The sequence below is a fragment of the Oryzias latipes genome (genome assembly GCF_053564925.1).
Source record: "Oryzias latipes strain Hd-rR chromosome 1 unlocalized genomic scaffold, Olatipes_Hd-rR_3.1 chr1_Y".
NCBI classification, from domain to species: Eukaryota; Metazoa; Chordata; class Actinopteri; order Beloniformes; family Adrianichthyidae; genus Oryzias; species Oryzias latipes.
This window is the reverse complement of record NW_027616335.1, coordinates 10,217,439-10,235,529: the sequence shown is the minus strand read 5'-3', so window position 1 is coordinate 10,235,529 and position 18,091 is coordinate 10,217,439. Positions and strand designations below refer to the sequence as shown.

General features: G+C 36.8%; 3 protein-coding genes across 5 annotated transcripts; 1 reads left to right on the top strand and 2 right to left on the bottom strand.

Moving 5' to 3' along the window:
- Positions 1 to 249: 249 nt before the first annotated feature.
- LOC101166442 (microtubule-associated protein 9) lies at positions 250 to 5,332 on the bottom strand. 2 transcript variants are annotated; one of them, XM_004065742.5, is made up of 13 exons: positions 4,964 to 5,332; positions 4,810 to 4,891; positions 4,267 to 4,734; positions 4,012 to 4,184; positions 3,834 to 3,933; positions 3,689 to 3,756; positions 3,551 to 3,612; positions 3,176 to 3,329; positions 2,212 to 2,298; positions 1,962 to 2,123; positions 1,736 to 1,881; positions 1,189 to 1,324; positions 250 to 934 (listed from the first exon to the last, which is right to left on the bottom strand). In XM_004065742.5, the coding sequence occupies exons 1-13, from the start codon at positions 5,033 to 5,035 to the stop codon at positions 815 to 817; spliced, it is 1,830 nt and encodes a 609-aa protein (XP_004065790.4). In that variant the 5' UTR covers positions 5,036 to 5,332; the 3' UTR covers positions 250 to 814. The 2 variants fall into 2 exon arrangements, with proteins under 2 accessions (XP_004065790.4, XP_078799771.1); XM_078943645.1 differs by lacking the exons at positions 3,689 to 3,756; positions 3,834 to 3,933.
- A 628-nt stretch (positions 5,333 to 5,960) lies between these two features.
- LOC144990426 (small integral membrane protein 14-like) lies at positions 5,961 to 10,957 on the bottom strand. Its single transcript, XM_078943651.1, has 5 exons — positions 10,805 to 10,957; positions 9,259 to 9,354; positions 8,562 to 8,610; positions 8,311 to 8,465; positions 5,961 to 7,821 (listed from the first exon to the last, which is right to left on the bottom strand). The coding sequence occupies exons 2-5, from the start codon at positions 9,331 to 9,333 to the stop codon at positions 7,783 to 7,785; spliced, it is 318 nt and encodes a 105-aa protein (XP_078799777.1). The 5' UTR covers positions 9,334 to 9,354; positions 10,805 to 10,957; the 3' UTR covers positions 5,961 to 7,782.
- Positions 10,958 to 13,128: 2,171 nt separating this feature from the next.
- LOC144990424 (ubiquitin-conjugating enzyme E2 K-like) lies at positions 13,129 to 17,870 on the top strand. 2 transcript variants are annotated; one of them, XM_078943647.1, is made up of 7 exons: positions 13,129 to 13,523; positions 14,318 to 14,411; positions 14,491 to 14,549; positions 14,714 to 14,796; positions 14,876 to 14,975; positions 15,066 to 15,194; positions 16,261 to 17,870. In XM_078943647.1, exons 1-7 carry the CDS (start codon positions 13,461 to 13,463, stop codon positions 16,333 to 16,335), a joined length of 603 nt encoding a protein of 200 aa, XP_078799773.1. In that variant the 5' UTR covers positions 13,129 to 13,460; the 3' UTR covers positions 16,336 to 17,870. The 2 variants fall into 2 exon arrangements, with proteins under 2 accessions (XP_078799773.1, XP_078799774.1); XM_078943648.1 differs by lacking the exon at positions 13,129 to 13,523 and adding an exon at positions 13,799 to 13,822.
- The last annotated feature ends 221 nt before the right edge of the window (positions 17,871 to 18,091 follow it).

The window sequence follows — 18,091 nt, the reverse complement described above, 5'->3', positions numbered from 1 at the left end:
AAATCACTTCCTTATACTATAGTATAAGACATTAACAACATATCAATTCGCCACTAAATTGACAATCCTCTTTTTTGTATTTTTAAAATATTTTGTGTATTCTACAGAATACACATTTTATTTTGGAAAGCAAGAAAATTGACACAAAAAAAAAAACATTTTCATTCACAGCTTGTCTAGTAAATACCAGCTATATTCCACATTCACAACAGAAATTTGTTTCAAGTCTTCAAGAACTGAACAAGAAACTAGAAAAAGCAGTTTATTAGATAAACTCACAGAAGTAAAACAACAAAAGCAAATCTATCAACATATTTTATAGCTGATTTTAAGAGGAAAACACTTTTGCTATTTGAAATGATATGGATGATTGATAATAATGATGATAATAATTGGATTTGGAGAGGTTTGTGAGGTATTTTTTGTCTTTATGTCAAAAATAAAAACTAAAGACAGGTTTAAAAAAAAAAACAGGTCAGCGTTAGCATTTAAAGATAACAGTTATTGCAGATTTTCATATATGACAGATATCCTTCTGAAATGCTCCTTAATGTGCGTTTGTTTTAGTAACAACTAAATGTATCACTTTCCAGAAAACAAATTTCTAAAAACATATTTAATTTGTACCAAATTGAAGAAAACAATTTCCAAAAAATGTTGGTCAGCTTTTTGGTATATAAAAACATTAAAAAATGAATTGGTTGCTGCAAAATAAATCAAATATATATATGTAGATATTTGAAAACATAACTGTCCCTTTTTTCAGTCACGGAATACTTTAAAACCCTTCTCTGGATAAGCTGTAGTTGAAGGATTATTTTCTAAAGGGTATGGTTTTGTTTGGTGGGCTCCACGGTGGAGGTGGACTGTCCAACAGTATTGCTTGTATTCGTCTTTCTTCTCTTTGTCTCTTTTGTTCCAGATCTTTTCTTCTCTGTTGGAATCATAAAAAAAAATGAATTGTAACATCTCTTTTATTTTCAGTGTCCTAATTAAGGAGTAGAGGTACTGGGAAGCATGGAAAAGAAGTATCCAAGTATTTCAAAATTAAATCACTAAAATGTATACATGTTTTGGGGATGAATAAACCTAAACTTGTCCTTTTTAAGTATTTAAATTTTATAGGGATGTGACATTTTCTTAACCACCTACTTGTTCATCTCCACTGTCTGTGATCGTTCTACTTACCAGCCAGTTCTCATACATCTGCAAAGCTGTCTTCTCCCTTTCCTCTTTCAGATATTGCTCCTCTTCTTTCTTATTTTCAACCGCTTTGCGTTCCGTTTTTAGCTTTTCATGGAGGACATCTTTTTTCTTTTCACACCTTGAATGTTTTAGGAAAAAAGGAAATAAAAGTATCTGAAAAAACTAATTTACATATCTGCTGCTTCCTCTGCCTGCAAAGTGTTTTAATTCAGTTTTGCTTTCACTGAAACAGAATCCTTGTATTGATCAATTCAATCAATAGTTAGATATTTTTGGCAGATAAAACAAATGTAAATATTTGATCTTTGATGGTTCACTTCATCTGATAGACTCGAGGTCAACATAATAAACAAAACATAAGTCATGCAAAAGAATTAAAATACAAGTAAAATAGAATTTTTTAGGAAAAGATATGTCAACTTTACAGCATCTTTACCTGGTCTGTCGCTATGGCCAGCTTTTAAGACTGATTACTTTGAAAAAAAATGAGAAACCTGAAATCGACATGACCGTAAAAACATGGGATTACCAGTCAGAAAATGCAGATTGGGTGTTTTTCTTTCTTTCCTCCTCTTTCAGTTGTTTTCCTTCCTTCAGTTTGTTTTCGGCCTCTTTCTGTTTTCTGTATTGGTCTTGGAGAAGATGATCATGCTGACGCTTCCATTTCTCAAACATCTTTAATTGTTGTCAAAGATGTTTCAGGTTAGCATCAAATGCACACTGGTGTGGTGGTTCACGACAAACACAAACATTACCTCAATGGCAGACTGCCTTTTTTCCTGTTTCTCTTGAGTTGTTCTTTGTTCTTTTCTAATCCTGTCTTTCCTCTCTTTGGCCATTGCTCGGAGAATTTCGACCTTCTTTTCTTTCCATGCTTTATATGATGCACTCGCTTCTTCTTTTTTAGCCTCTTGGTCCTGTTTTTTGATAAAAGAATGGTCGTAAATGTAACATGATTAATCATTTTTCACATTTCAATCTTCACATATGCAAAGGGTGACTCACTTCTTTCTCTTTTTCCTTCTGAAGTTCCTCTTTCTTCTTCAGCTGCATGTTCTCTCTTGACTTTTCTTTTTTCTTTTTGAGCCATTCCTGCAAAGAATTTAACACATTAGGAAGCAGAGGTCAAAGTGAACTTTCAAAACTGATTTGTCAGAGAAATATCTGAAAGAAATATCTTAGATGTAGAATACGGAGCAGTTTGATACACAAATGTCCCTAGAATTCATGATCACAAAGAAAGGATAAGAATACAGATTTCATTTTGGGATTTCTTTTCTCTGCAGACTTAAGAACTGTCCTTTTGAAAACTTTAGCTCACAACTGTCACACTGACTTCAGATAAGTGCTGCCCCCTGTTGGTTAAAAAAGGTTTTCTGCAGAGTTTTCTTGCTTTCAAATAGGCATCTAGGATTGGCACATTTTTCTCCATACATTATTAAATCTATAAATAAATATTAAAATAAAATAAAAATACTAAACAATATTACAAAAGTTTATGCTCAATATGCAGAGGTATTAAATCACAAAGCCTCTATTTGGCAATGTAACTATCCCCTGTAGTAGCTATAATTATTCTTAAATCAGAAAACAATTATCTGCGTTCAATTGTGCTACCTGCTTCAGATAGGAAGTGGGAAAATTCACCTGTCTTGCTGCAAAAATGAACTAATATGTGCTGCAGTAAATTTTAAAGCATCAATGGAATACCAAAAAAAGGTGTTCGTTTTTTTTAAGTGAATTTCCGCAGAACACAACTTTAAATTAAAACTAAGTTTTAGGTAAAAAGGGATCAATAATAGTGATTTTAATCCATCGGTCTTTAACTACTTTAAATGAGTAGAGGGGTAGCTGAATCCAGAAGTAACCACACAGACATCTTTCCGAACATAGGAACCATATTTAGAAACATAACTGCTGGAGTGGGGGCTCCTGTAGCAGGTAAAACAGCCCTCTGACAAGCACTGACCTGATAAACAGCTGCTCTGAGGGATTCAGCTGCCTGCGGTTGAGATTCCTGCAGGGAAACTTTGCGGTCAAGAACTTTGAGTGCTCCCAAATACTTGGATTCCACTTTGGTGCACTCGCTCCGAGGCCTCTCAGGGGTTTTGGAGCTCGATGTCCTGGTTCAAAGATTAAGGAAGAAAGAAATGGCAGAAAATTACAAAATGATGTTCCCTCAGGGCAACTGGAGTTTAAAATGATGATCTAGAAGACATTAAACCACTCAGATGTGCAACAAACTGTTTTCAAGATTCCTTTTTAAAGGTCTAGCTGCCCTGAAGAACAGAACCTTATCCTGTTTTTACGGGTTTAGCTCTGTTCGTCTGAATTGGAAGCAAACCTCGTATCAAATGATTTTTCAGGGGACTGAGAAGGCAGATCTGTGTGATCCCTCGAGGATTCCTGCAGAGAAATATGCAAAAGTTAGGTAATAGTAGTTAGTTGTACTTTAAAAGACAGTCATGTCGGCAAGACTAACACTAAATTCTTGAAATGATGAAGAGTAATTTCTCTCTGGCTCTTTGTTGTCATCAGAAATGAGTCCATCTAAAACAACAGATCTGAAATTAATATTGTTCATTCCTCATAACAAGAATTAAGAACAGCTCGGTTCCAGTTATCACCTCTAGAATCAGAACCACATGTGGTCTTTGTGACAAACTGTTGACTCTCTTTGGAAGAAAATTTACTGAGACTTGAAACTGCTTGGTCTCCTTCTGTCCACTGTCACAAACGAGATTATGCAAACATGTTCACTTTGGAAGCACAAAATAGCAAACAGATGAACAGGCTGATCATTACAGTCATCAGGCTGGAGGTATCAGCTGAGAGTGGGATTGATGCAGAAGACGTCTGGGCTCCAAAAGGATCTATAGATCCAGTTTCTTCTGATGACTTCTCTGTAACACGAGATCTCAGTCTAAAGGTCCTTTGGCGCGGTTTGGGCTTGGGTGGTTCATTATATTTAATATTGTCTGAATAACAAGAAAAAAATGAAATGTAAGTTTAATATCTAAGGACATTTTTTAATATTTTTAAAAAGTCATCAAAACAGACCAGCTGGGATATCATGGTTTTGGTTGGATGTTGGTGTGGATGGACTCTCAGAATTTTCTTCCACTACATCTGGAGTTTCAACCACACTGTTGTCAGATGGCAATGGCAAAGGTAGATTATCCTCTGATGTTTGATATGACAGACTGGAATCTTCTCTAGCGATCTCCGGTTCTGTGGACTCCAAGGCACTGTTTTTAGATGACATGGTTTCTTCCCCAAGATGGGTCGACTGCTCCGAGGAAAAAGAGCCACTATTGTCAACCGGCTGCTCATTTTTTAACAACTCTGGGGTTTCTGTGTGGTTCGATGAGGAGCTGGTTGTTTGGGTTTTCAAGAAGGAGACCTTTTTTCTTGTGGTTTGACTGCTTTCGTCATCCGATAGCTCAAAGTTATTCATTTTGCCTTTATTCTTCCTGGCCTTGAAAGCATTCCTCTTTTTTCTGGAGTTGATGAGTTCATTTAAAAAATCTGAAACATGAGAAACAACAGATCACTAATTGCTAACATTACTGCTTTGCCAATTATGCTGCTGTCACAACTTACCATCTTCATCATTATCATAATAATCATAATGCTCCAATTTAGCTCTGCTGGCTCTAGAAGACACCGCAGCCTGAAGTTCATCCTACAAGTAGAAATGTCAGTGGTAAACAAATTTAGCTTCTGATTGATCAGATAAACAAACGACTTCACTCACCTGAAATGTTGTTCTTTTAGATGCTTTTGGACTTTTGGGGTAAGCTAGTGTTCTAACCTCTTGATGTGTCATTATAAAAACCTAGATAATTGAGTTACGATTGTGGAGTTGTAGAACATGCTAGCATGCTAGCATGTGTTCGAGGCTAATTAACCACTGGATCATTAACCGATGTTTTAGTTTGTTTAATGGTTTCCTCAGTGAAACGCAATGGCAAAGCTTTTATACACACAAACACAATGCAACCAAGAATGAACGGTGTATGTCTAAAACCTACGAACGATAGGGCAATGGTGGATAAAGGCGTTGTTGATGGTAACCCTGGGAGACGACGGCCTGCGCTATTGCGCATGCTCAGAACAGCCCAATGAGGCACGAGCTTTCAAACCTGATTTTAAGTCAATAAAACAGCAACGCACACTTCCACAAACACACACCGACTTGCTCGATTTAACGATAACACGTTTATACGGACCCCTGAACGTGAAAATAAATTTTAAAAAATTGTTCCCTCAAATTAATCATTTGTGGCCACCAAGTACTTTATTTTATTTGCAAAAATTATTTTAGTATCAATTCCTACTACCAATTTGTGACTACAAAAGACTAATTTGTACACACAAAATACTAATTCGTGCCCACTAATTACTAATTTGAGGGAACAATTTTTATTATTTTGAATGTTTCCAGCGCTCTGTACATTTAAACCTATGATTTAAATAAAAAAAAAACAGTGGTTTTTCATTTACATTTTTCCCTTAGAATTATTCTCATTGGTAATCTTTTGATGAATAACCATTTCTTTATAAACCTCTGAAGGGTAATAAAACTACTAATTATTACTTTATAGCTTATACTTCTTTTTTGTTTTACAGAAATAGCTAAAATAGAGTGCAGTTAGTTGTCATTAATTATTTAGCACAAAAAAAAGTACTTTAAAGATTTTGTAAATACTAAACCAGGTCCGTGCAAGCTTGCAACAAAACAGCCAAACATGTAAGACTTAGATCTTTATTCATTGTTGTAGGAAAAGTGCATAGTATAAGCCCTTAAACATTTAGAACAGTATAATTTGAGGTCTCTTTCATTTATCCATCTCAGTGATAACTTGTTGCTTTTGCACAAGTGCTTTGAAAAAAAAAAAAAAAAAAATCTAGACGACCTTTTTTGGCATTTCCAGAAAAAAAAATTTTAAAAAGAAAAAAAAGCAGTATATATCAAAAAAAAACAATGGTGCACATTTACTGATAGTACAAATGCACCATAAGGTAAACTTTACAATGCAAAAACCTTTGATCTTTAAACAAATGTATTTATGCTCTGGCATTTTAAGGTCAAGGCGGGGAAACCAAGTGCAATATATAAACTCTCAAAAATGTTAAACATTGTTGAGCTCAAGAAAAACCCCATTTTCTTGCTACAGGGTACAGTTTGAAGGTTTAGCTGGTGATTGTGGGATTCAATGATTCTGTTGAACGGTGGAAGTGGGTAAACCAGGGAAGGAACCAAACGGTTCAGGATACTGCTTTTGTCAGGGTTTCAAGCATGACAAGCAACAAGGAAATATTCTGCTCACCTCTCAACACGTTTCATATAAAACAAAATAAGATCTTGTAGAAAAGTGCTCTAGAATTTCACAATGATTCATTCACATTGGCAAAAAAAAAAAATAAAGAAACGTTTTGTTTTTCCTCACCAGTGTAAAATGAAACATAAGCTAGAAACTTTGGGTTTTCGTGTAGAAAAGGAACACAGACAAGACACAATTCTTTTTTTCTTTTTTTAAGAGGTCAGTTTTACCATTTTTGTCATCTTAGAACAAACCAAAATTCTACCAATTCTTAACGCTGTCCATGAAAGTATTAATGTCGGACCATACCCTGTAATCTCACAATTAAGATGCTGCGTTTGTCAAGTTTTAGCCCAGTATTCTCAGCAGACTGACTGCAGTCTCCCATAACCAACCAAACTGGCATCGAAACTCTTCCTCGTGATGTATTTAAGACTATGAATTGTAGAGGTTTCTTGGAAACATAAATCAATAAACACACAGAGCTGATTTACTGATAAGATTAGTGTTTCCGGAAATTAAACCACAATTTATGAGATAGCTCAATATAAAAAGTGACACATTCTGTAATTATTTTGGTTTGAAAAAATTACTGATAATATTTATTCTGACTGGCACCGTTTGAATGTGTAATATTATTTTAGACGAGGTGGAATGTTTCGAGACACCCACCACCATTAATCATACAAAGTGCAGGATCAAGAATAGTTCATTAGCAACCCCTTCACTAACCAAACATGTCACAATCCTTCACTCTAAGATCCTGTCTGACGTTTATTAAACCTGGTCCAGGCTCAGCTCATTTCCTGATGAAAGGAGGGAACTGATAAGAGTCCAACCGAATCATCAAATGTCTGTTTTTACAGTCCTGACTTTCAAAGATGGATCAGGAATGGAGCATATTCCTGCTGTTATGCCAAAAACCAAACATCTGTGCATTCATTTTGAATAAAGTAAATATTTTGTTTAAAATATTGGAGTAAGAGATTATATTTTAATATATGTTAAAGAATGACTAGAAACTTGTGTATTGCATAACTTCACCATTAAATGTCCCAAATTCTGTGATGGCGTCAGAGATTTGAGTTCAGTCGGGCTCTTAGAGGAACAATCACATAAAGACCTGTGACCGAAGTTTTAAAAAAGAAAAAGGAGGCAGAGGGGTGGAAATGTGAATAAAAGCTGACAGGAAGGCTGGTCACGTTCCTCCAAAAAGAGCATCAGGACTGCTGGTCGTCTGCATTCAGTGTCAGTCAACGGGTGGGGCTGGAGGTTCCCTTCCGTGATTCTGGAGAGCAACACAAAAGATCATAAATTTCCAAAAACGACGGCAAGTACAAACTGTAGTTATTATAATGTATCGTTGGAGGTCTTAAAACAAGTTTTGTCTGAATATAAGCATTGAACTCAATTTTCAGATAATATTCTGAAAAATATGCTTCCATGTTCTGCAGCAGCACCAATTTTCCCAAATAGATGTTTCTGAAAATAAGTCAAATAATCCTCAGCCACCAGGTATTTACAAATACAATTCAAAACTACTCATTTCAGTCAGAAAGTGACCACAAAATATGGACAAAACCCTGGTATTTTGAGTTAAAACAAAGAAGTATTTGCTGTAATACTACAAGAAAATGCAGGAAACCACGTCAAGCTCAAAAAGATTAAAAGTGAAAAAAAAAGTTTTAAAAACAAGGTCAAAAACTGGTCAGAACCAATTTTAACTTAATGGCTTAATTCTTGCCAAAAAAGGGGAATAGTTAGAACTAGTACTGACATTTTGGGGTCCGGAGGGTTTCCCTGTAGGGCGTCGTCCCCTGAGACTGGATGGGCGGAGCAAAAACAAGACCAAGGCCACTACGGCCCATCCCATCAGAACCATGGGGAGGGTCAGATCTCCATCTCCACCGACTAGTCCATTAGGTCCTGGCACTAGACGGAACAAAAACACCATCACGCATCTGAGAACATGACAGCTTCCAGAAAAATGACAAAAAAACGTAAAAACAAATGTCAGAGAATACATACACTCCTGAGGGCACTCTGCATCTGTACAGTAAGACTGGGATTGCCTGAGCTAGAGGGGGGAAAAAGAAGCAAAACAGAAAAGCATTTTACCATTTCCCCCAAAAATAGATTAATAATTGTAAAACAGAATAAAAAAGTATTAACTCCCCAGTTAGTGCCCTGTGAACTCTAACTAATAATGTTTTAGTGACAGTAAAGAAATAAAAGGTTAAGAATTTCATCCGGACACACCCTTCAATGCAGCGGGCAAACCAGCAACCTTAGCCTGGCTTTTAACTCTAAACCGACTGAAACTCACTGTGCGAGTAGAAGTTTTCTGGAAATGGAGCTAATCTGTCTATTAGATAAACGTTTTGTTTAAAAGCCGAGTTCATTTTTGGGAAATCCCAGTGAAAGTCCTGCATTATTAAGTACATTAGAGACAGAAAAAGTGTGTTAAGCCCTCAAGACAAACACAAAACAGGAACCAGGATATGTTTGCGTAGCATCAAGGAACTTTATTTCCCTCCACTTCTCGTCAAGTCTTTCATTTACTCAGATGTTTACATCTAAACATCTCTCCAATAGCTTTACATCGCATTTATCTCTCATGTTATCACAACTTCCGTTTTCATTTCCTACCGTCCAAATGATCTGTTATCACCACTTTGTGGACATGGAACCTGTCCTGTCACATTTTAAGTTATTCTTTACTCACCAGGTTGATGAGACGCCTCATAGCGAATTCATGACTGCAGATGCACTCGCAGGGGTCGAAGCCGCCCTCCGCCATTTCTCACCAGACCGTCTCCACCTTGAAACAGAAGCACTGTAACTAGGGCAAACGAGTGAGAGAAATCTAATGCTACCTCTTGTTGGTGCTGTGAACTATTGTTATTTCATAGCAGGACAAAGATAAAGAGGGAGGAGACTGCTCTGCTGGCAACATGCAGCAAGAAAAAAAAAAAATCATCCAGTAAATGCTGACAATGAAACCATTGCTGTTCCTGCAAAAAACAGGTCTTTGTTGGACAAAACAATAAAGGTATAATTAAAAAAATTTAGACCAAGGATGGATTGGAGGGATTATGTTTTTCAGCTGGTCTGGGAGAGCTTTTGAATCCCTCAGCAGAACTGGAGGAAGTTTTGGTGGAGAGGGAATTTGGAGCCAGTCTATTAAACTTCTACCCCTGCAAACTGACTTCAGATGAGAGGAAGACGATAGATTTTTTATTTTTTAATGACTGTATTGCTAATACAGACGACAGAGTTTCATCGTTCGCTAGGTAGTGTGCGTTGGAATTTTTTTATTCAAGGAAAACGTATACCTTTGCTCAAAAAAGGTTGAAAAACACTGAAATAGCAGGCTATATTATATACAATACATTATTAAGTAATAGATAAATATAAATAACAATATACCACAGACCAAATGTGTTATAAACCAAAGACAAATTTAGCAAAAGCACATCCATCTTTTATTTAGTCTTGTTTTTTTTTTGGCCAAATTCAAATATGATAGGAATGTGACATCATATTTATCTGTCTATATGATTGTCTACAGTCTTTCAGTCTTACAAGACTGAAACTAAAAGAGCAGTACAGTATTTACTAAAATTTGTATACATACCATAAAAGAAGTCACATAGTATGTTTTTAAGAATTCATTGCTTAAATTTTACAATAAAAAAACATGGCCTGTCAGTTTAAGATTGTAATTTTTCTTCATTAAATTTAAGTTCATTATCTTTTAATTATATGAATTGAAATACTAATTTACATTTCTACCTTTTTCCCCTCTCTCTTTTTTTTGCCTTGATTTTAACTACGAACTAAGTTGATGTCTTAACTTAAGCCATAGGGTTAGCAAAGCTAGTCGGTGCTAGGCTAGTTAGCTACAGAAAACAACAGTGACATACACAACTAAAACAACAATGTTAAGTTTAACGAATGTGTGATGGACATTTTTAGTGAGATTTAGTGCAGCCCTGTTCGTTTTGGCACACAGGCTGAGGCTGAGCGATGAACAGACGGAATATGAATATCGCGGTTCTACAGGTTCGGTAACGAGCAACACAGCCGTCAGCGCTTCTTTTTTTTTGCTCTATTAGGAATTTTGCTTAAATAGCACCACTGCTACTAGTCTGACCAGCCAAACCAGATGATTATAATTATATTTTTTATTTCCTGCTTCCTTTTGCTTTCCCTTTTCCTTCCTACGCGATAAACCCGAAAACATAAACAGCAGCCACAACCAGACTCACCTGACTTTTCAGACCCACGAACAAGGCGACGTAATCGTCTTTAGCGGGCCTGCACCTCACAGTTCTTCCCTACAGTCGCCGTCAGACCAAAGACATGTCAACCATCGGTCTGTGTTTTGTTTAATACACGTGAGCGGCATCCGGGACCTCATGGGAGGCAGATGGTTGCTCCTTATTGGTCAAAATATTTGATTGGCTGGTTTTTTAGCCAATCACGATGCAGCTGTCTGATCGTGTGAACGGTAAACAAAATCCAGCTGGCAGTAAAATGAGACATTAAACATCTGTGCTAATACAACACTCTCAGACTTAACGGGACACACTTTAAAAGTATATCTAAAAGTTTAAATGATAATTCCTGTAGTTTTTAAAAACTGTTTAAAAATAAATATTAATTGAATATTTGGCTGAATACAGACAGTTTGACTAATTATTTGTAGGACTGTTGGACTGTACACACTTGTGTCATGTAGTACATTGCAGTAAAAAGATTATTTTCATTCATCATTATTATATATTATAAGCGATAGATGTTGAGAACATATTTGGATGAAGAAAAATTCAATTTTTCGGGATTGTCTTCATAATAGCTCAGCCTCAAACACACGTACTGTACTTTGATGAGCAGAAAGAGGAAAGCAGTTTTTAAGAGAGCAGTTCAGAATAGAAGTGCAGGAGAAACTGAGAGTATTAGATGCTCTGTCATTGAAAAAATATCACCTATCAACATAAGGCACCTTGTCCTTACCAGTATTTTTGGCACAAGCAAAACTGAGAAAGCAAAACATAGAAAGGTAGGAACGCCTTCTGTTCTGTTTGACCGGGATTTCAGATTGGGGCACAGACTGCAGAAGGGTGGAACAAAAGTCACCCTCTATGCTGGTATCGATTGTGTGGCCAGATTAAAAAAAACAAAAAACATGGGTCTCTGATGATGTTCAGTGGGCCAGACCAAACTATGATCCGGCCCGCGGGCCACAGTCTGCCCACCCCTGGTCTAAATTGTATCAACCAGTAATATGAATTAGTTAATAATAGAGCATAGATATAAGCTTTACATTAACATGGCAATGTTAATGTAAAGAAAAACCCCAACCTAAAAATGTTATCGCCCAAAACTACGGAAACCTTAAAGAAATCGAATTTTTCAAACACCAGTATCTTCTGTTTTTATATCTACACTTTTCTTTTTTAATTCAACTTTTGTATAATATAAACTAAATTAATAATTACATAAATTAATAAAAAATAAGCACTTCGTATTTAACCTCACCTTTAAATAAATAAACGTTTTTCCAGGCGATACTTGTGTCAAAGTAGCTTGGCTTTGCGCCTTTTTCTCAATCTTTTTGGTACATTTTTTATGATTTCTTTTACTACAAATTTACACTCTCCCTTTCTTTGCTTTGAAAACATGAATTGGTTGGCTTCCACCTTGATAAGACTATGCTGTTTGAATTTTAATAAACATCTTCTGACTGCCTGCTACTTCAAACTAAATCTTAAATGTTTCTTTATTTTTGGTGGAGGTCAGAGTATGTATTGAATCAATTAGTTTTTCAAAAATAACCAAAAAAAAAGCATTCCAATGTTGTCTATAGAATAATCATATTTCCGGTAAGTTTACGTTGAAGCAGATGCAAATGTGCAAAATGAAAAATACCACAAGATTATGTTAAAAAGACCAAAAACAATTTTTATCAGAGTGGGTCTTTAAAATCTGAAAGAAGTCACAACACAAGAAGCAATCATAGACTTTTAAAGGGTTTTGTCTAGGAAAAGTCCTAATGTTGCATTCCACATTAACATTCTTCCTCCACTGTGCTTCTGTGTAAAGTTCCGCTATGTCCACAACTGAATCATAAACATACAGTGTATAGAATTTTACAAAATTTTCTGGCCTACTGTTACATATATACTACAAAATATACTTTAAAAAATACTTTGTTTTTGATATTCAAAAAATAAATAATTGTATTTTAGATGACACATTTTTCAAAGAAGTAAACGTTATAGCCTGGATTAGTTTAAGACCAAAATCAAATTAGGGACAACCATTTAACAAAATATGACATATTTATTTATGTATTTGTTTTTTTATTATTTAACTGTAACATCACCCACATCTAAACTTGTCATTTCTTGTTGCTCCTTGATTGATTTAAATAAATAAATAAATAAACAAACAAACAAATAAATAAATATTTAAAAAAGGAGCATCATTGTGCTAGTTCCATATTAAAATCAAAAAATAAACTCCTATTGACAGAACACAATTGGTTGTTCGTATTTTGCTGTCAGGGACTGATGTCGTTGGCGTAACCATTGTGTTCAGGGACTTTCAGAAATGCAGCAGTCCAAGTTCTCCGTCAGTCACCGGCGCTGCTGATGAAAGTTCCAGCTGGTGCTCCATGCAGCGCGTGTTCACGGTCTGCTGGTTCTGGAGTCAGTCTGTGTGCAGGCGGGCGGACACACAGCCAGGTAGACTGCCGACAGCGACCGCGAGGCTGAGCTCCCTCTGGAGTGAAAAGAAGCGCCGGGCGCTGAAAGTGAAACGAGATCGATAACACAGTAAGGTATCCCGCCGCCGGCCGACCCCGGGTGACAAGCCCCGGGTCCACCTTGGAGTCAGCAGTCCCTTCATCAGCAGACAGCCATGGCTAACATTGCGGTCCAGCGGATTAAGCGAGAGTTCAAAGAAGTTCTGAAAAGCGAAGAGGTGCGTTTGATTTATAAACTGTTGGTTTCCCCTAAGATTAGTATTTTTTGTTTGTTTTTCTTCTGCTCTTTATTTTATTTTATTTGCCGTGACAGTAAATCTTAGAAGAAAGGCAGAGCACTTTTACCTGGGGATGCCCCGGTGTTTCAGCAGGTCGGGCCACGATAACTTTAGCTAGCTTTAGCTTCGTTTTTAGTCGAGACTCTCGTGTCAGGTGGGTGTGTTCAGGAAACACTGGGGATTTCGTTTGTTATGTCACGGGCCTTTTGTTAAAATACATAAATAAAATTCTATCGCAGGTAAATTTATTTACGTACAAAAGCCGAGTATTGTGTGCACTCTCGTACCCACCGTGGGTTGTTTTCGTATCACTTCAGGTTAGCTAGTTTTTTGGTCTGCTACATTGACAGCTAGAGTTAGCATTAGCATGCCGTGGTGTATTTCATGTTCTTGAATTTATCAAACTTGTTATTTGCTGGTTTGATTCGGAACGAAAGGCCGTTTATGTTGTCATTAAATTGCATGTTAAGTTATTTATATTTTATTATTTTGTTCTTGTTCTATCTGTATTAGTAAGCTATGTGCTGTGCTAACATAAATAACTTAACCCTTTCAGCCACATCACGCTTCCGTGGAACTTTTTTTTTTGATTTTCAGGGGAATGACCAGAGTAGGCTGAGACTTGTCAGTGATTCTAAGTTTACGAAATAGGGGGTTAAATATTTTATAAGGAAACCCCATAAATGGGACATCACTTACGACCTGTTTTGTTTGTTTTTTTTCTCCACGTTTAGACAAGTAAAAACCAGATTAAAGTTGATTTGGTGGATGAGAACTTCACAGAACTACGGGGCGAGATAGCAGGTCCTCCAGATACACCATATGAAGGTATTGTTCTACATTTCCAAATGAAATATTCTAATCCATACTATTTATTTGTTAAATAACTTTTTTTTCCCTTTTTAAGGTGGGAGATATCAGCTTGAAATAAAGATCCCAGAAACCTATCCGTTTAATCCTCCAAAGGTATGTGTGATGAGGTTTTTCTAGTTCTACAGCACAGAAAATAATACTTGAACTTTTGTACCATACTAGTAGACAAGTTTCAGGTAGTATTTAGGGTCACTTAGGGACAAATGTGCTTTCATTTTTACTTTTTTTCAGACTTTTCCTTTCTTTTTGTTTTACAGGTGCGCTTCATAACGAAGATCTGGCATCCTAATATCAGTTCTGTCACAGGAGCAATATGTTTGGACATCTTAAAAGACCAATGGTGAGCTGCAGAAAAATGCATTTTTCCGTGCTGAACATTTCCATTGATCTCCTCCAATGTTTAAATGTGCCTCACTCAGGGCAGCCGCTATGACCCTGCGGACGGTGCTGTTGTCCCTACAGGCTCTTCTTGCTGCAGCAGAACCAGATGATCCACAGGATGCAGTAGTAGCAAACCAGGTACTGTGTGTGTCCACTCCATGATCAAGATTTTCTTTTCTTTACTCAAAAATATGACCCTATCTTTTATTCTTTGATCCTCCAAACCAGTTTAAGCAGAACCCAGAAATGTTCAAACAGACTGCAAGGCTGTGGTCCCACGTATACGCAGGTGCTCCCGCCTCCAGTCCGGACTACACACGGAAAATAGACAAACTCTGTGCCATGGGCTTTGATAAGGTCAGACACACTGCACTGCTTTTGTTACACATTACCATTTATACTATGGTCCGGGTGAATACTCGATTCCGATTGGCTGCTGGGTGTGCGTTAAAAAGTGATATACCACAGGATAACCGCACGGGGAAAAAAGAAGTTTTGTTTTGTATCACTGCGCCGGCTTCTTTAAAAGAACCTTTAGCTTCATCATTTGGACAAAAACAAGTGGTAAGAGGTGAACTTCCTCTCTGAACTGATGCTTTATTCAACCCATCGGAAAGATCAGCATATATATATATATATATATATATATATATATATATATAAAAATTAGTCCGCTTTTTGTGAGAAAAGCGATCCACCTTGGAAAAAAAAACAAGAATTAAGGACTAAAAACGGGTTACTATTTATTTCTTTTGTAAGTGACCATGGTATAAGCGGGTTAATGGCCGACGAAGTATGCATTATCACTCCGTAGCGTGCGTTAAAAAGTGATAGTGCACATTTCGTCAGCCATTAACCCTTACATAAATGAAAAAGATTTGTACTGACTGAACAAAAAAAAACTGGTTTCCCAGTGACCTTTTCTTGGTCCGTCTAAGGCACACCTGTGCAATAATCATGCTGTCTTGATATGGAAGTGCTCACGATCACAGATTTGTGAACAATATTTAGGAGAAATGCTTGTTTCTGTGTGTCTGTAGAAAATGTTGAGTTAATCTCATGGCAAAAACAAAAGTGTTGCATTACATTTTGTTCAGCGTATATATATATATATATATATATATATATATAGTCATTTTTAGAATCCGTGTAGGTTTTCTGAAGACAATTACCTGTATACAAATAATTCTTTGATTAATGGTGCAGAAAAGGAAAGGTAGGTGGTACATTCAAAAACAAAACTCAACACACAAAATAATTATACTCTACAAAAAAATGATTTGAAAAAGTGATTTGCCACTTGTTCCGTATCTTAATTGAACATAGCTGAAGTTATAGTTGCATAAAAAATAGACTTGTTTAAAGTTTTTCTCCTTTGGAACTGAGCCATAATGAAATAACCGAAAACCCCTCTTGTATTTAGAATGCAGTAATAGCAGCCTTGTCTTCAAAATCCTGGGACGTGGAAACGGCAACAGAGCTGCTGCTCAGCAACTGAAGAGCCCCAATCAAGAGCGAGGACCCAAACTCTGCGTCATCACCCGCTCCCTGCCTGCACCCTTCCAGCATTGCCTTTTGTTAAAGCAGACGCCCTCCTGTGAACACAGCAGTCCAAGCCAACCTTTGACTACCAATTCAACACGGATGCCTGTCCAATCTCATTCACCGTTTTCTTCCTGATGTTAAGAAGCCCAAGCAATCCCTCAAAACTATCCTCCACGCCTCTTTCTTTGAAGTTCGTTTACTTCCCCGCCCCCAAAAAAAGATGCCAAGAGCCGGGGGATTTTTCAGAATAAAAGTCCTCCATACTCCTCTAATTTACATACTGTTTTGAGCAGAGTTGGACTTTTGAGTCTTATTTTTACCCAGATCTTTATGCTATAAGTCCATCAGATTGAATTGACTGGACTGTATAGTTGCTGGGCGAGAGCCGTTAAACTGCTAAACCAGAACTTTGGATGTACACATTTTCCATCATCTATGTAGAACTAGGAATGTTCATCCTCACGTTTCCACACACGCACAAACAGCTGATCTGTAAATAGATATGTGTACATTTGGAAATACATTAGGGGTATAATTTTTGTTTTATATACACGGATGGCATTGTAAAAACAGATTTATTTTAAATATAAACAATCCCTAGTTGTATCGAGACTTATTTGATGCTTGTGTGATCCATGAAAACTCCCTCTGCAGATCAGGACTTTGATTTTTTTGGTCCCCCCCCCCCTGCATCTTCTGTGGGGTTTACTGAACAGGAATCCTGATCCAACAGGAGTCGGCTCAGGACCCTACAGGTCAATAATTCTGCTGTACAATCAAAGCCTTTTGCTGGTGGATGTTTTTAATTGCCTTTGTTTTCACCAAACAATATGGTGGATTTTTATCAAATAGTCCCCCTATAGACAGAAAACTGCTTTAAAAGACACCAAGAATATATTATAGTAGCATTGATCAGGGTATTTTCTGAAAACTTTTTTTAAAAACTAGCTCTGTTGAAAATATTTTAGCCCCGCCTCAGAACAGATCTGAATCGGCTCCTGAATGTGATCTGTGCAATTTCTACAGAGCCTTGACATGCGTCCTACTTTTGAAACACCATTTTTTTTTAAAATTCTGATTTACAACAAAATCACAGCAGGAGGACTAGAAAGAAAATGCATTTGTTAAAACCCAGAGCTGTTTATTTAGTGCGGTGTGAAATGGAGGTTAGTGTGCAGCTGTCCCTGGGAGTGACCCCGGCGTCGAACGCACAACTTTCTTGTAAATAGTGGAGTTCTTCATCAATGATGACCGGATCTGCATCTATAAAAAGTAAGAACAGAGACCGAGCTCCGCCCACCCGCTCTCTATCCCGTCTTCCTGGTGTTCAGTGTGCGAATGTTGCACGACGACGATGCAAAAAGAGGGGCTGCTGCATCTCAGTTTCTCCATTTGTGTCGTTTTCTTCGAGGCGCGTCAGCAGTAGAAAAGGCATGGTTATTTATTGTGACATTGTCATGTTTCTTTAATTAAAAAAGTGGAAAACAAGTTGCTTGTGTTCCTAAAAATTGCATTTCCAAATAAGAGGAGCGTAAAAATGTCCTGCTATGTAACATCTGAAGCATTTATTGTTTGGGAGAAGGAAAAAAAAAAACCTTAATAAAAAGCAATATTCTACTACATAAAAGGTAAATGAGCATCAACAACATCGTCCAACTCATTTTACTCTATAAAAAAGACATTTGTAAAAGAGGAAAAAGATGAACACA

Coding starts and splice junctions, on each gene's coding strand:
- LOC144990424 (XM_078943647.1), top strand. CDS start 13,461: ATGGCTAACATTGCGGTCCAGCGGATTAAGCGAGAGTTCAAAGAAGTT. Junction 14,550..14,713: donor ATCCGTTTAATCCTCCAAAG/GTATGTGTGATG, acceptor TTTGTTTTACAG/GTGCGCTTCATAACGAAGAT. Junction 14,976..15,065: donor ATGCAGTAGTAGCAAACCAG/GTACTGTGTGTG, acceptor CCTCCAAACCAG/TTTAAGCAGAACCCAGAAAT.
- LOC144990426 (XM_078943651.1), bottom strand. CDS start 9,333: ATGGCGGAGGGCGGCTTCGACCCCTGCGAGTGCATCTGCAGTCATGAA. Junction 8,466..8,561: donor TGCAGAGTGCCCTCAGGAGT/GTATGTATTCTC, acceptor TGTTCCGTCTAG/TGCCAGGACCTAATGGACTA. Junction 7,822..8,310: donor AACCCTCCGGACCCCAAAAT/GTCAGTACTAGT, acceptor GTTGCTCTCCAG/AATCACGGAAGGGAACCTCC.
- LOC101166442 (XM_004065742.5), bottom strand. CDS start 5,035: ATGACACATCAAGAGGTTAGAACACTAGCTTACCCCAAAAGTCCAAAA. Junction 4,892..4,963: donor CTAAAAGAACAACATTTCAG/GTGAGTGAAGTC, acceptor TTCTACTTGTAG/GATGAACTTCAGGCTGCGGT. Junction 935..1,188: donor AGATGTATGAGAACTGGCTG/GTAAGTAGAACG, acceptor TGATTCCAACAG/AGAAGAAAAGATCTGGAACA.